This window comes from Topomyia yanbarensis, chromosome 2, assembly GCF_030247195.1.
Source record: "Topomyia yanbarensis strain Yona2022 chromosome 2, ASM3024719v1, whole genome shotgun sequence".
In the NCBI taxonomy this organism is placed as follows: Eukaryota; Metazoa; Arthropoda; class Insecta; order Diptera; family Culicidae; genus Topomyia; species Topomyia yanbarensis.
This window is the reverse complement of record NC_080671.1, coordinates 188,565,604-188,581,574: the sequence shown is the minus strand read 5'-3', so window position 1 is coordinate 188,581,574 and position 15,971 is coordinate 188,565,604. Positions and strand designations below refer to the sequence as shown.

Genomic DNA, 15,971 nt, shown 5'->3' with positions numbered 1-15,971 from the left:
TAGTCGAAGCGGCGCGCATCAGCTGACCGAACAAAAAGCGGAAACAAAACTAACTGACTCACACAAGAAACCGCTATCCAAGTGTGCCTCTTCACGATACGAACAATGAAGCATGTATTTGTTCCATATTCTGCTCTCGCGAGCGCGCGACTAGCGGTCACCCGATATCGTGCGGTCCTTTTTGTTCTCCCGCGAAATGGCTCGCGTGAAATGCTATCCTTTGTTCCGTCTCCTTCCAGCGGATTAGCTCTGTACAGGCCACCATCGCAATTCTTTCTGCTTGTGATTCCGCGAAGGACAGTCCCTTTTATTAGCAGCGTTTCTTTTCGACGGTGTACGGTGTAGAACAAAGTGCTTTTATTTCGTAATTCAATTAGAACATTATCGCCTTTATTAGGGTTAATAGTAAACAATCGATCGATTGTTGTTTTGTGCTCGGGTCGTGTGTGTTTACACAGTGAAATATTTGCGTGAATGAACGCCGCCGATTCTAGTGTCCACGACTTTTCCGTTTCTGTGGCAAACGATCCTATCGAGCTGGCGGAGCAAACAATTCATGGCGAGCTGCAAGGTTCAGCGATCTCGGTCACTATAGATGACAGCTGGCCAGGACATATTCTAGTCGAAGGGACCGACGAATTTGGGTGAGTGTTTTTGTACTTTCTAGCACCGAGAGTGAATTGAACTGCTAACTAAAAGCCATGTTGTGAGGTCGGCCATGAAATGAGTGGTGTGATTAAAACGCGATTCAGCTTTCATCTACGGAAAAAAAAACGTCAACGCCAGGTCATCGTTCCGATGGAATGAATTGAATGCATTTATAATGTACCAATTCACACGTTGTGTACGTCAATTCAGGTTGAACAGAGAAAGCACAAAAACCGTAAACGAAAGCAGTTTTTCCACACCTTCATAAAAATAAATCAGCAGTACTGTAACAACATTCTACATAAGCTGATTGATTTTTATGATCTATAGCGGCCCTTACACGTTCAATATTTTTGTCAATACCAGTATTGACGATATTGTTACAATATTTCAGTCCCGTTTGAAATCCACATCGTCAATAATTTTTTTTCTATTACACGTACAATACTTTTGTCAATACTCTCTAGTATTGACAAAAATATTGAACGTGTAAGGGCCGCTTTACACGTGCAATATTTTTGTCAATACACAGTATTGACGATATTGCTTCAATACGTCAATACCATTTGAAATTCACATTCGTCAATACGTCAATACTTTCATTACACATGCAATACTTTTGTCAATACTCTCTAGGATTGACAAAAATATTGAACGCGTAATGGCCGCTTAAATATCACACGGTGTGGAAAAAACTGCTTTTTTCGTTTTCGATTTTTGCGCTTTCTCTGTCCAACCTTAACTGCATACAACTAATTTTGATGTGTAGTCGACCTAATGTGCCGGTGACGGAATGTTGACGTTTCGTGTAAATTGCACTTAATGCAATTTATGAACAAGGTAACTGTAAGGCATAACTTTAGGCGTATTAAGTACTATTTTCATCTATTCGATTCGATTCAGGTATTGTTCAGTACGGTGCACGGACGCAAATATTTTTACAATTTAAATAGGTACGAGCATTCAAGTGTGAAAAGGAATACATTGGTATTGGTATCCGTGCACGGAACTGAACCGGCACTGAAACGGATCAGATAGGTGTAAATTCAGCTTAAAAGTTTCCTTACAGTTCTCTACAAACATATGATTACGGCGTAAAAGCCAACTGTTAAAATTCACTCCCGATGAAAATTCCGGAGAAATGGTCACTCGTCAGTCGCAGATGCTGGTGGTGGACGAAAGAGAAAACGTGTTCTTTTGCATTTAATGCGGTGACCGGTGTTCGGCCAGTAACGGTTTGTCCTGAATTTTCCTTTGAAGAGAATTTTGACTGTTGGCTTTTACACCGTAATCATATATTTGTCGAGAGTTTTTTTGTTTGCTTTGTCACACAGATGCCAGATTGGCAGACAAGTCTGCAAATTCGCAGACTTTTAATTTAAGTTGCAGATTTTTTCGATGAGGAAGATATTGCAGATTTTTTAGTTTGGTTGCAGATATTAACAGATTTTGAAAACTTGGCCTTGGTATCAAGATCATTCTTTCAACTTTTAGAATCATTTGATTTTTTACAAATTGGTTGAAAATTTGCAAAATTATAGTATTTTTTGTGGAAAAACTCAAAATAGCGATTTTTTCACTTTTTATTTTGTTCAAACCAATTTATGTATCATTGATTCAATAAATTCCGTACTTTCACTTACACAGCTGTTTTTTCAATTGAAAGACGAAGAAAATGGTGTATTATACATTTCTTTTGTTTGCATTTTTATCTGCGAAAACTGCGGTGAAACGCGTGGGGTACACTTGTACCCCAATGCAACGCTCTAGGAGGGAAAATTCAAGGAGTTCTATGGTTAAAAATCAGCTTAACCCTTTCATGCCCAACTTTTTTCTGTACTCCACTATTTTTCTTTAAAACAGTTGTGGTCAAGAAAAACGAAAAACGTGCTTTGATCAAGATAAATACTATTGTTGCAGTGCTAGAAGCTGCTCAATTTTTACAATCCGATGCTAACAGTCTAATTACTTTGAAAAGGTAGTTAAAAATAGTTTAAATTTATAGGTATTATTATTTTTCAGAAATATTTCAATGCAACAAAGATACATCAAAAAAAAATTTTTTTATTGTCTTAACTGTCCCTGGCAGCATTGCTCCATCGGAATCGAATCACATCAATTGCAATAACTTCTGCTACACGGATAATGCTTACAACTGTTGGTGCTCGAATGAAAGACAATAGTCGCAGTTATTAGTCTTACTTGTTTTTGTGAAAAAAATTGGTTTGAACCAAAAGTTATAGATTTTTAAAAACATAAACAACATGGGCATGAATGGGTTAAATAACACAAAATGTTCTAAATTAATAAAATTTACTTAGTGCCCTCAAAAACACACTATCTTCCACAACTTCTACAACAGAAAATGTTTTGCAACAAAAACACATTGGATAATGTGTTTGTCATTACTTGAAGTACACAGCGAGAAGCAGCGCTATATGTCTAATAAAAACGGAGAATTGAGAAATCCGCTAACTAACCCCGGGCTCATTCGTAACCCAACTTTGTACCGGGAAACAAGTGCTTTTTGTTCTCTCCGGTGTGGTTTAGTTTTTTCGGTGGTACGAAGGTGCTTGCTGTGGCAGAGGCTGCAGTAAAGCATTACTAATAAACAGTCCCGCGAGTGATAATTGTTACCTGCGATATCAGTTAAAGTAGTGCAGTGAAGTGCGTTACTAAACATTTTTCTTGCCTGAAAGACGGCTTTGTTTAGACGAGCTATGTCAGCTCTACTGTGTGAAGGTCACGCGGGTGACGGATAAAACAAACGAAGGATCAATTCACCTACCAGCTCGTCAGGAACCAACTGGTGAAGTGTTTCGTTTTTACATTTCTTACAAAAGAAATGTATAGGATTCGCTCAAACTTTGAAAACTTTTTCCGAGGCCCGGAGGGCCGAGTCTCATATACCAATCGACTCAGCTCGACAAATTGAGACAATGTCTGTATGTGTGTGTGTGTGTGTATGTGTGTATGTATGTATGTACAAAATGTCATGTAATTATCTCAGCAATGGCTGAACCGATTTTAATGAAATTAGTTTCAAATGAAAGGCCTAACGTTGCCATTTGACACTATTATTTTTGATTTTCGATATGTTGTTTACTTTCTGAGATATGGGCGATTTTATCAACGCACAGCAGGTTTTTTGCAAATAACTTTCGAACAATACAATATTATCCCATAAACTGCACATGAATAGAAAGCTTGTAAAAATACCTTTCTAACAAGCTATAGATTGTCTAAATCCGTGCACGAGCGGCGGAGATATTAAACATTTTGTATTTTTAGTCCTCGCTTATTAATTTCCACTAATTAAAAATGACATTGTTTCATACAGAGTATTGCTTTACTGGTGTTTTAGGGGCAAAACTAAACCGATTTTGAATATCGGGGTATGAAAACACATCTACGTGATTCAAGGAATTCGATGAATTCGAGAACATTTTGTGAATTACCTTTATAATAAATGAACTATTTCTCAAAAATCAATATATAAGTTCACTTCAAAGACAAAATAATGTGTTGATAAAGAAACAGTGAGTTCTAGTATTTATTCCTTGGATTAGGCATTGCGTTCAATCATGAGGTAAATGTTGTATGGTATATCAATACACAGATCAACGAGTAATTCACCTAGTAGTGAGATAAAAGATTTCTAATATAATTATAGTTGTCGCGTCAACGAAAGCGAGTATATGTTTGAAGCCCAAAAATCTAGCGAAAATTTAGCTCTTTTGCAAGATTTAGGTTATACTGGTTATGGCGCAAAAATTACTACTTACATTATTTAAGATAAGAATGTAAGAATCAATATATCATAATAATATACCTATAAAAAAATTGTCACTGCATTAACCATCATTTGCCATTCCTCACAGCCCCCCCCCCCCAATCTCTCTCTCTCTCTCTCTCTCTCTCTCTCTCTCTCTTTCTCTCTCTCTGTCTCTCTTCCATTGCATCTATCTAGCTATTTCTGTATCCATTTCTAAGTTGTGTGATAAGATCTTCTGCCAATCTGAAATGTTTATTAATTGTAATTGAGAAGGTTTTAGAAAACAAAACCATTTTTTGTCTGCTGCAACATCAACTCAACTTTAATTCAATTGTATTCAAAGCCTGTATCTACACTATAATTAAGGAAATTCATGGCTATATAAGAAAAATATTTGGCTTAACTGGGTAATATGAAAGTTTGACGATGGAAATTTTCAAAAGAGTCATTCCACGAGCGATATTTAAACTATTCGTATCTCTATTGAATTTTAAATGAAATATTTGCTCAAAGACTGAAAGCTGAAGCCAGCAGGATTGGAATTGCCATCAACGTTTCGAAGACAAAATACATGAGAGGAAGAGGTTGTATAGACGACAATGTGAACCTCTCACCCGAGTTCGGATTGACGGTGACGAAATCGAGATGGTCAACGATTTCATGTATTTGGGCTCACTGGTAACCGACGACAATGATAACAGTAGAGAAATTCATAGACGGATCTTAGCGGGAAATCGTTCCTACTTTGGACTCCAGAGGACGCTCCGGTCGAACAAAATTCGCCGCCGCACGAAGTTGATTATCTTCAAGACGCTGATTAGATCGGTGGTCCTCTACGGCCACGAGACCTGGACTATGCTCGTGGAGGACCAACGCCTTGGAGTTTTCGAACGAAAGGTGTTGCGTACCATCTATGGTGGCGTTCAGATGGAAGACGGAACGTTGCGCAGGCGAATGAACCATGAGTTGTATCAGCTGCACATTCGTTGTATTGGTACGAACTTTCATGAAAAATAACGGATCAAAGACCAAAAATATCCACAACTTAGATCCAGGAAAAGAAGTCTCCCAAAGTACCCACTCTCGATGGGGGATGCAACTACAATGTGTCTTCTAACTTATCGTCGTCCATATTTGGATATACTGAGTAGTTTGAACTATTTCTTTTTCACGGTATTGGTCTGGACTTATTTATCCATATTTCCTGCGCGAGAATTCGAACGAAACAATATGAAAGCTATAAGGATGATTCACGAATCGCATTCTCCCTGTCGTTCTCTGTTCAAGGGGCTTGGAAGCACATGTGACCTTGTCTCATTTTACTATATTCAATAGCGCGTTAAAATACTGGACCAGTAAATTCTATTTTGTACATAAATCTTTTATTCGGGAATATGTGGCCAAAAAGTAAACTTCGAATTCGTCAAGTAAAGAAGCATGAAAACAAAAAGAATAAAACCAAAAAAAATGGAAGCCCTAGAAAGTCCATTGCATATTTATTAGCCTTTTCTCAGAAGATGGGATTTTCAAAAACATTTCAAAACATTCTGATGCAATGGTTCTCAAATTCGTACAATCCGGTTTATTCATTTTCTATATTCAAAAATGTTTTTGGATTCAAATATATGACCATTTCATTTTAATTAATTATTTCATTCCGCATCTTTTTATTCGTTTTGTTCATCTGCGTTCATTTTACTTATTTTATTCGTTTCATTCTTTGGATTCACTCTGATCAGTTTATTCTTTTTGTGCATTTTACTCATATCAGTCATTGTTTTCATTGTATGCATTTTATTCATTTTTTCCAGTTTATTTTGTTCAGTTTCTTCATTTTAATAATCTGACTACTTTTTTAGTTTTAATCATTCCATCCAAATAATTTATTTGATTCAATTTATTTCGTTATATTAATTTATAACCTTTTACCATTGTTCAATTTTTCATTTTAATCAATGCATTTAATTCTGCTCATTTTCTTCTTTTTATTCATTTTATCACCTCAGCTCATTTTGTTTATTTGAATCGTTTGTTTTATTAATGCATTTCATTTATTTTTTACTTTATTCATTTGGTTCATCCATTCTTTTTATACATTTGATCCATTTCATTAATTTGATTCATTGTATTCACTGGATGAATTTAATCAATTTGATTCATTTAATTCATTTGATTCATTTAATTAATATGATTAATTTGATTCATGTGATCCATGTTTGTGTTTATTACCTTCACCAACAGGCCCCTTTGGCCCCAATGGTGGTTGCATAAACTAATTACATTTTAAAATTCATTTGATTCATATGATTCATTTGATTCATTTGATTCATTTGATTCATTTGATTTATTTGATTCATTTGATTCATTTGATTCATTTGATTCATTTGATTCATTTGATTCATTTGATTCATTTGATTCATTTGATTCATTTGATTCAATTGATTCATTTGATTCATTTGATTCATTTGATTTATTTGATTCATTTGATTTATTTGATTCATTTGATTCATTTGATTTATTTGATTCATTTGATTCTTATGATTCATATGATTCATATGATTCATTGATTCGTTTGATTCGTTTGATTCATTTGATTCATTTGATTCATTTGAATCATTTGAATCATTTGATTCATTTGATTCATTTGATTCATTCATTTGTGTATATTATAATTTTGATTTCCAATAATTTTTCTACTCATTTTATGAATTTAAAAACCTATTGTTTCATTTTTTGTTTTACTTTTTTATTTTGGTCGTTTTGTTGATTTCTATAATTTATTCAGTTTATTCGAGATTTTATTCGTGCAAGACTAGAAATTAATTCTGCAAACTAATCCAATAGTGAAATGTGTAAGAAATGTCTCATCTCACTGCTAGGTGGATTAAATCGGTTTTTACTTTTCTTATCGATTTTTTTCTTTTTATTGCTTTTGATTTTTTATTTTGATTTAAGTTAAACAGTGCGGTCGAGCGTGTTGCTCCCGCAACAAAATGGAACAAACAGAAGGATCACCCTCCGAAGAGGAATATTATGAAGAAGAAGAACGTATATCTGATACTGAGACAGATAATGTTATGGTCGATCCACTTCCCCCACTTTCCCCCAATGTCTCACAGCCCCCCCGAGTCAAGGTTTACCAGGATGGATCCGCTGGTCCTTGGGTGGTATACTTTCGGCCCAAAAATAAACCGTTAAACAGCATAACTGTTGCACGGGAGCTGACAAAACGTTACTCGGCCGTAACCGAGATTAAAAAGGTTCAGTCAGATAAACTGCGCGTAGTCGTTACTGACTTGAAACAGGCCAATGATATCGTTAGCAATAGCCTCTTTACGCTGGAGTATCGCGTCTACATCCCTTCTCGTGATGTGGAGATCGACGGTGTGGTAAGTGATGCGGGTCTAACTGTCGATGATCTGATGAATGAGGGGGCTGGCCGCTTTAAGGACCCTAACCTTCAATCAGTTAAGATTTTGGAGTGCAAGCAATTGCACTCAAAGTCCATCGAAGATGGTAATTACTATCCATCAGACTCGTTTCGCGTAACCTTCGCCGGATCTGCACTTCCGAGCTACGTTGAAGTGGGAGGAGCTCGTCTACCTGTACGCCTGTTTGTACCGCGGGTCATGAATTGTTCCAATTGCAAGCAGCTAGGTCACACGGCCACCTACTGTAGCAACAAGCAACGGTGCGGTAAATGTGGGGAACGCCATGCGGATGATACTTGCAGTAGGCCCGCTGAGAAGTGTGTTTACTGTGGGGAGAATCCGCATGCACTTTTGACATGCCCAACGTACAAACTTCGCGCGGATAAACTGAAGCGATCCGCCAAAGATCGCTCCAGACGCTCTTACGCAGAAATGCTTAAAAGAGCTGTTCCACTTATCTCCGAAAACCCATTCGCTCTCTTGCCAACTGACGATAACGCCTCTAACGACCCTTGCGAGGGGCATTCTTTGGCTCCGCTTGGAAACTCTAGGAAAAGACCTAATCAAAACTCACCTGAACTTCCTCGTAAGGGTCCTAGGTTGTCCCAAACAAGGGTACAAAATAAAAATAATTCATCAACTGGAAGTGCTGGTACAAATCCGAAGATAATACCTGCTGGTTTTGGGAAATTGAGATACAACCAGGAGTTCCCAGCACTCCCCGGGGCACCAAAAATCCCAAGTGCTCCAATTTTACAGTCAGAAACTCAACCTAAAACGGGATTCCTTAAATTTTCTGACATTGTGGACTGGATATTCACAGCTTTCAACATTACCGATCCTGTTTTACAGTGGAACTGCAACTCCTGGGATCTGATCACTGTTTTACAGTGGAACTGCAGAAGTATTATCCCCAAAATTGATTCATTAAAACACTTGCTAAATTACAATCATTGTGATGCATTTTCCCTATGTGAAACATGGCTAACTTCTAATATAAACCTCAACTTCCATGATTTTAACATTATCCGCTTGGATCGAGAAGACTCATATGGGGGGGTACTTTTAGGGATCAAAAAGTGCTACTCCTTCAATCGAATCAACCTCCCTTCGACGCCAGGCATTGAAGTTGTCGCTTGTCAAACAACAATCAAAGGCAAAGATCTTTGCATTGCTTCTATTTACATTCCTCCTAGGGCCATGATGGGATATCGAAGATTCTCCAACGTGATTGAATACCTTCCCTCGCCCCGCCTGCTTCTTGGAGACTTTAACTCTCACGGTACGGGGTGGGGCTGTCTATACGACGATAATCGATCTTCGACAATTCAAGACCTTTGTGACAACTTCAATATGACAATTCTGAACACAGGGGAAATGACACGAATTCCTAGACCACCTGCGCAAGCAAGTGCACTGGACATATCTTTATGCTCGACATCACTACGGTTAGATTGCAAGTGGAAGGTAATATCTGATCCCCACGGTAGTGACCACTTACCAATTGTAATTGCAATCACCACTGGTTCAAGACCATCGACACCAATCAATGTTCCCTATGACCTCACACGAAACATTGATTGGAAGAGCTACGCTGCTGAGATATCCAAAACTATCGATTCAACACAGATACTTCCCCCGGAGGAAGAATATAAGTTTTTGTCCAACTCGATTCTCGATAGCGCGATTCAAACTCAGACGAAACGAGTACCCGACGTGAACACCCAAAAACGTTTTCCCAACCCGTGGTGGGACAAAGAGTGCTCAGACGTGTACGCGGAGAAAGCTGCCGCGTATAAAACCTTCCGGAACGACGGTTTAGTTGCTAGTTATCGAGTATACGCGATATTAGAAAAGCGAATGAAAAATTTAATGAAAGCTAAGAAAAGCAGTTACTGGCGCCGGTTTGTCGACGGGTTAACAAGAGAAACATCGATGAGCACTCTTTGGGGCACGGCCCGACGTATGCGAAACCGAAACAGTACTAACGAGAGCGTGGAATATTCAAACCGTTGGATATTCGATTTCGCCAAGAAGGTTTGTCCGGATTCCGCCCCGGCACAGAAAATCTACCGCGCCGCGTCGCCTTACAATACCGCGAACGAAACACCGTTTACGATGGTGGAGTTCTCACTTGCTCTCTTATCATGTAACAATAAAGCCCCGGGGCCAGATAGAATTAAATTCAACTTATTGAAGAATCTGCCAGACTGCCAAAAGACGCTTGTTGAATTTATTTAATAGGTTTCTTGAGGGTAACATTGTCCCACATGACTGGAGACAGGTGAGGGTCATCGCCATCCAAAAACCAGGAAAACCAGCCTCCGACCACAATTCGTATCGTCCGATTGCAATGCTGTCCTGTATCCGGAAGTTGTTCGAGAAAATGATCCTGTTTCGGCTCGACAATTGGGTCGAAACAAATGGCTTACTGTCAGATACACAATTTGGCTTCCGCAAAGGCAAAGGGACGAACGATTGCCTTGCGTTGCTCTCAACAGAAATTCAAATGGCATATGCTAACAAAGAGCAGATGGCATCAGTATTCTTGGATATTAAGGGGGCTTTCGATTCAGTTTCGATCAACATTCTTTATGAGAAGTTGCACCAGCATGGTCTTTCGCCAATTTTAAATAACTTTTTGCTAAACCTGTTGTCTGAAAAACAAATGCATTTCTCGCATGGCGATTTATCGACATCACGATTTAGCTACATGGGCCTTCCCCAGGGCTCATGTCTAAGCCCTCTCCTCTACAATTTTTACGTGAATGACATTGACGAATGTCTTGTCAATTCCTGCACGCTAAGGCAGCTTGCAGATGACGGTGTGGTCTCTATTACAGGTCCTAAAGCCGTCGACTTGCAAGGACCACTGCAAGATACCTTGGACAATTTGTCTGCATGGGCTCTCCAACTGGGTATCGAGTTCTCCACGGAGAAAACTGAGCTAGTCGTATTTTCTAGAAAGCGTGAACCAGCGCAACTACAGCTTCAATTAATGGATCAAACTATTGCTCAGGCTTCAACATTCAAATATCTCGGGGTATGGTTCGACTCTAAAGGTACCTGGGGATGTCACATTAGGTATCTGAAACAGAAGTGCCAACAAAGGATCAACTTTTTCCGTACAATAACTGGAACATGGTGGGGTGCCCATCCAGGAGACCTAATCAGGTTGTACCAAACAACGATATTATCAGTGTTGGAGTACGGATGTTTCTGCTTTCGCTCCGCTGCGAACATACACTTCATCAAACTGGAGCGAATCCAGTATCGTTGCTTGCGTATTGCCTTGGGTTGCATGCACTCGACCCATACGATGAGTCTCAAAGTGCTGGCGGGCGTTCTTCCGCTGAAAAATCGATTCTGGGACCTCTCATATCGATTGCTCATTCGATGCGATATTCTGAACCCATTGGTGATTGCAAATTGCGAAAGGCTTGTCGAGCTTAATTCTCAGACCCGATTCATGTCCTTGTACTTCGATTACATGGCACAGAACATCAATTCATCTACATATAACGTCAACCGTGCTCATCTCTTAGATACTTCTGATCCAACTGTATTTTTCGATACATCCATGAAGGAAGAGATTTATGGAATTCCGGATCATTTTCGCCCACAAGTGGTCCCAAATATTTTCTATAACAAATACCATCAAGTCGACTGCGCCAAAATGTTCTACACTGACGGATCAATTCTCGACGGGTCCACAGGCTTCGGTATCTTCAACGAAAATCTTGCTGCCTCATTCAAACTCAATGATCCTGCTTCAATTTACGTCGCAGAATTAGCTGCCATTCAGTATACTCTCGGGATCATTGACACCCTGCCCTCAGACCATTACTTCATCGTTTCGGATAGTCTCAGCTCCATTGAGGCCATCCGTGCGGCGAAGCCTGGAAAGCACTCACCGTATTTCCTGGGGAAAATACGGGAATATCTGAGTGCTTTATCTGAAAAATCTTACCAGATTACCTTGGTTTGGGTCCCGTCACATTGTTCTATTGCGGGCAATGAGAAGGCGGACTCTTTAGCCAAGGTGGGCGCATTAGAAGGCGACACTTACGAAAGACCAATTTGCTTCAACGAATTTTTCAGTATCTCTCGTCAGAGGACGCTCGATAGTTGGCAAACCTCATGGAGCAATGGGCATCTGGGACGGTGGCTACATTCCATTATCCCGAAGGTATCAACGAATGCTTGGTTTAAGGGGTTGGATGTGAACCGGGACTTTATTCGTACGATGTCAAGGATCATGTCCAACCATTACTCGTTTGACGCGCATCTCCTTCGTATAGGGCTTGCTGAAAATAATCATTGTGTTTGTGAGAACGGCTATCACGACATCGAGCATGTTGTTTGGTTGTGCGCAGAGTACTGTGTTGCCAGGTCCCAACTAATAGATTCCCTTCGGGCCCGAGGTAGATCACCCTATGTGCCAGTCCGGGACGTCCTGGCAAGCCGTGACCACCCCTATATTTTTCTTATCTATATCTTTTTGAAAACCATTGATGTCCAAGTTTAATACATTTTACCCTCTCTCATTCACAGTAGAATCTCACCAACCTATCCCTGTATCTACAATATGGCATTGCTTCACGAGTCTTCGGTGCACACTCTTCTTGATAACCGTCTATCCAGAACATCATGACATACCGCACATGCAGATGATATAGAGTGCCAATAATTATCCGAAATATCGACCCTCCCCTCGCCCCTGCGATTACAGGCTGGAAACTACAACACTACAACAAAGTGTGCATATCCGCCACAATGATCAATCAGCAAACGACGATGTCAATTACACAATATGTATCCCACTTCCTACCTTTTTCCTTTACTTACATAAGAGGGGAGCAAGCCGCCCCTAAATACGGCTTTCCCTTCCCCCACTAACATGTGACATGTAATATAAAAAAAAATGAATTATCGGCCTCGTTAAGCTACAGCATTTGGGCCTAAATAAACGTATTTTAAGATAAAAAAAAACCCCGGGCTCCCCTAATGTTTTTTTTTCAATTTATTTTCGGTGGCCCTTGTGCCACAGAATGTCTACCGTAGTTAATTGATAAAAACTTTGTTGTAGTCATAGCTACTTTGCTGCGTAGTTATTATTTTTGTTCTGTCTAACCCATAACCTCTGAATAGTTAACTTACAGCGGTCGCACAGCAATCGTGTCTAAATCCAATTGAAATTCTATACAAATTCAAAGTAAAGCGTTACTCTTCTGCCATCAGAAAACAAATCTGAAACTGATTAGCATCTACTTACCCTTCTATTCGTTTTTTGCTATTGTATTCCTACAACAGGAGCAGCGTGGCCTTCTTGACCGACGACAATATTCACGACGAAAACTCACCGCTCGTGGGTGGTGGAGGAGCAGTTGGTGGTCCTGGTGGCTGTGATGACTGCGACAATGAAAGTGGAAGTTGCGCTCCTCCGTCGACCATCACAGTAATGGAAGTGCATCGGATGGATGAATCAGACGAGGAAGTGAAGAAAGCCGTCGATCGGTACTACAGTCAGCTGGAAATGCCAAGCGGTTCATCCGGCGAGGACGAGGACGGTGCGGACCTAGCCGCCGATCCGGATAATGCTTTCCTCAGCAAGTATCTGATGCAGTACAAACTGGCTTCGATGAGGTATGTAGTGATTTAGTTCTGCTCGATTCGGTGGTAGAGGTTTTTGTGTGTTCGGTAGAGGCTGTAGTTGAATGTTAATGTTATGGTGGTTCGGCTTTTTTCTGGTAATAGAACATATGGTCGGTGTTAAGTCAGACCGGACTAAGTGACAATTTATTGATTTCGAGAAAAACGAGTGTAAAGTTTAAATCGCAGCATCCATTACATTATAATTGGAAATTAATTTTCGCCATAACTTCTACTTAATATTAGCTATTTGAAGCCTGGCAAAAGTTGAATGTAGCTGAAGAAATTCTTTATCCAGCGCTATCATTATCTTATTTTTTATGTTTTGCGATTGACTTACCACCGACCATATAGTCGAATGAAAAAATAATTTATTTATCGTATTTTTTTATCAGCATACTTTAAATAATGCCGAATCTTCCACCCGTAACACAAACCTTAATATTTTTGTACAATTTTAAACCGTCAGCTGTTGAAAACAGAGCTACTCGTTTGTCTTTGTAAAATTAATTTTGTTATGTACCTTTCGGCAAATTGTTTATATACTTAGGCGATTTTTTAACAGGTGCCAGCGCAATCCTGAATATGTTTCCTATAGTTTTGTTATTTTCAAGTGTTTCACGAACTTCTTGATTGTCACCAGGATTGATTGAACTGATGCATTTAAAAAATACCTCACATCAGATGCTTCTCGAAAAGGTGAGAAGGTGACAGGCAATATTGGTGTTTTTTGAGAATTCGCAAGAACAATTATAATCATTTTACATACGATTTAAAATTTGCAAATTTCAAATTTAAAATTTAATTGAAGCCCATTTCCAAAAGTCTGATGGGAATTCTTCTACGAAACGCTCAAATGAACTCATTTACGCATCCATTAATCAAAAACAAACGATCCACCGATAGATTATCTGTCCAACTAGGACTTTCGTGTTTTTTTTTCGTCGAATTTGCTTCATTCTCCGTAGATTACTTAATTTCGCATGCTACCAAATCGGTTCCTCTGCCGGACCAAATCGTAAGGGGTTGCTCCAAGACAGTGCCTGACCGAGGCCGCGGGTCGCGCTTTCCCCTTCTGCCCAAACCTCTGCAAATGAATCGACAATCAATTTCCCGCACCAACAAACTATCCCGCTACATCTCGAATTGACTGACCTCATCTTTAAAAACTCTCCACATTCGGTGGTGGATAATTTCGAACGCGTTTTAATACCTAGGTGCGAGAAAAAAAATCGTTTACCACCGAACCACGAGTGCGCAGATTGGAATTTAACGGTTCCCTGAGCGCTGACCGCCGCGGCCATGTGGCGAACAATTTGAGGAGTCTCGCTGCTGAAGCTGTCTCCAGTTCAACTGGAACAGTTATTACTTGCTTGCTGCCGGCGCGCCGATGAAATGCTACTGACCACGCGGAACCGAAGAATCGCTCACTGCCATGCCTGGAGCTGATTGGTGGATGCTGATGATTTTTTTTGTTTACTTTCGCATACTTTTGTCAGGCATAAGCTGTCCGACCGCGCCACAACAACAATCAGCGTTAAGCAAAAATAAACAGGTTCAATTATTTATGATTAGACGCGTGAAGATTGGGCTTTTGAGCGAAGTCTCAATGGGCTCACTGCGGTAATCGATTTGTAGGATAAGCGTGATATTACGGTTTGGGTGTGAAGCACTGTAATACGCGTAAGTCAATATGCATTGATTTACGGTGAGAAAGTTTCGTTTGGTTTTGTTTCGTGATCGGTTGTTGACTTCTTCGTTGGATTACAGAATTTTTCGCAACTATGGATAATACACAACTATTAGTCAGCATGTGAGATACCTTTCAGCTTATCACGTTCTATCCTGTATCTTATTTAGAATTCCAGGGAAAAATAGGGTAGAACGGGGCAAATAAATAGTGTTTTTAATCCATAAGCTAAATTTTCCCGGAGAGAGTAACATTCATGCCGCGATGGAGACTGTGATATTCAAGGGATGTTCTATTACGAGAGAGCATTCCTGAGAAATACTCATGAGATCTAAATTAGATCTCTATCAAACTATTTGCACACGAGCATAAGAGCATGAGCTCATTTGTGATATTTTGGATTTTGAGAAGGATTTTTAGGGTATAGTAACGGCAGACATACGTTATGAAACCTTAGACATTACAGAAAACAAATGATCTTTATCGATTCGCGAAATCGATGAAATTTGTTGAACCCGATTGGCTCGTTGTAAAACGACATCCGAACATAACTTTGCAAACATCTGCCTTCTAGGGTGTAGGGTAATACGGGGCGAGATGAGCACCCTAAGCTCAATCTATACTATCTCCTTGAAATTGTAAATAAGTCCTCCAACAATCTTAAGATTGTTGGAGGACTTATTTACATTTTCACGGAGATAACATAGATTGAGCTTAGGGTGCTCATCTTGCCCCGTATTACCCTACACCCTAGTTTCATTGCTAATTACTATGG

The 15,971-nt window shown here is 39.6% G+C and overlaps 1 protein-coding gene across 1 annotated transcript in view; it reads left to right on the top strand.

Moving 5' to 3' along the window:
• Positions 1-238: 238 nt before the first annotated feature.
• The window catches only part of LOC131682469 (transcription factor SOX-3), a 69,260-nt gene continuing 53,527 nt past the window's right edge, over positions 239-15,971 (top strand). Inside the window, exons 1-2 of the mRNA XM_058963948.1 lie at positions 239-644; positions 13,168-13,500. Coding sequence (XP_058819931.1) covers positions 475-644; positions 13,168-13,500 — 503 coding nt within the window. The 5' untranslated portion in view covers positions 239-474. The remainder of the gene's footprint in view (positions 645-13,167; positions 13,501-15,971) is intronic.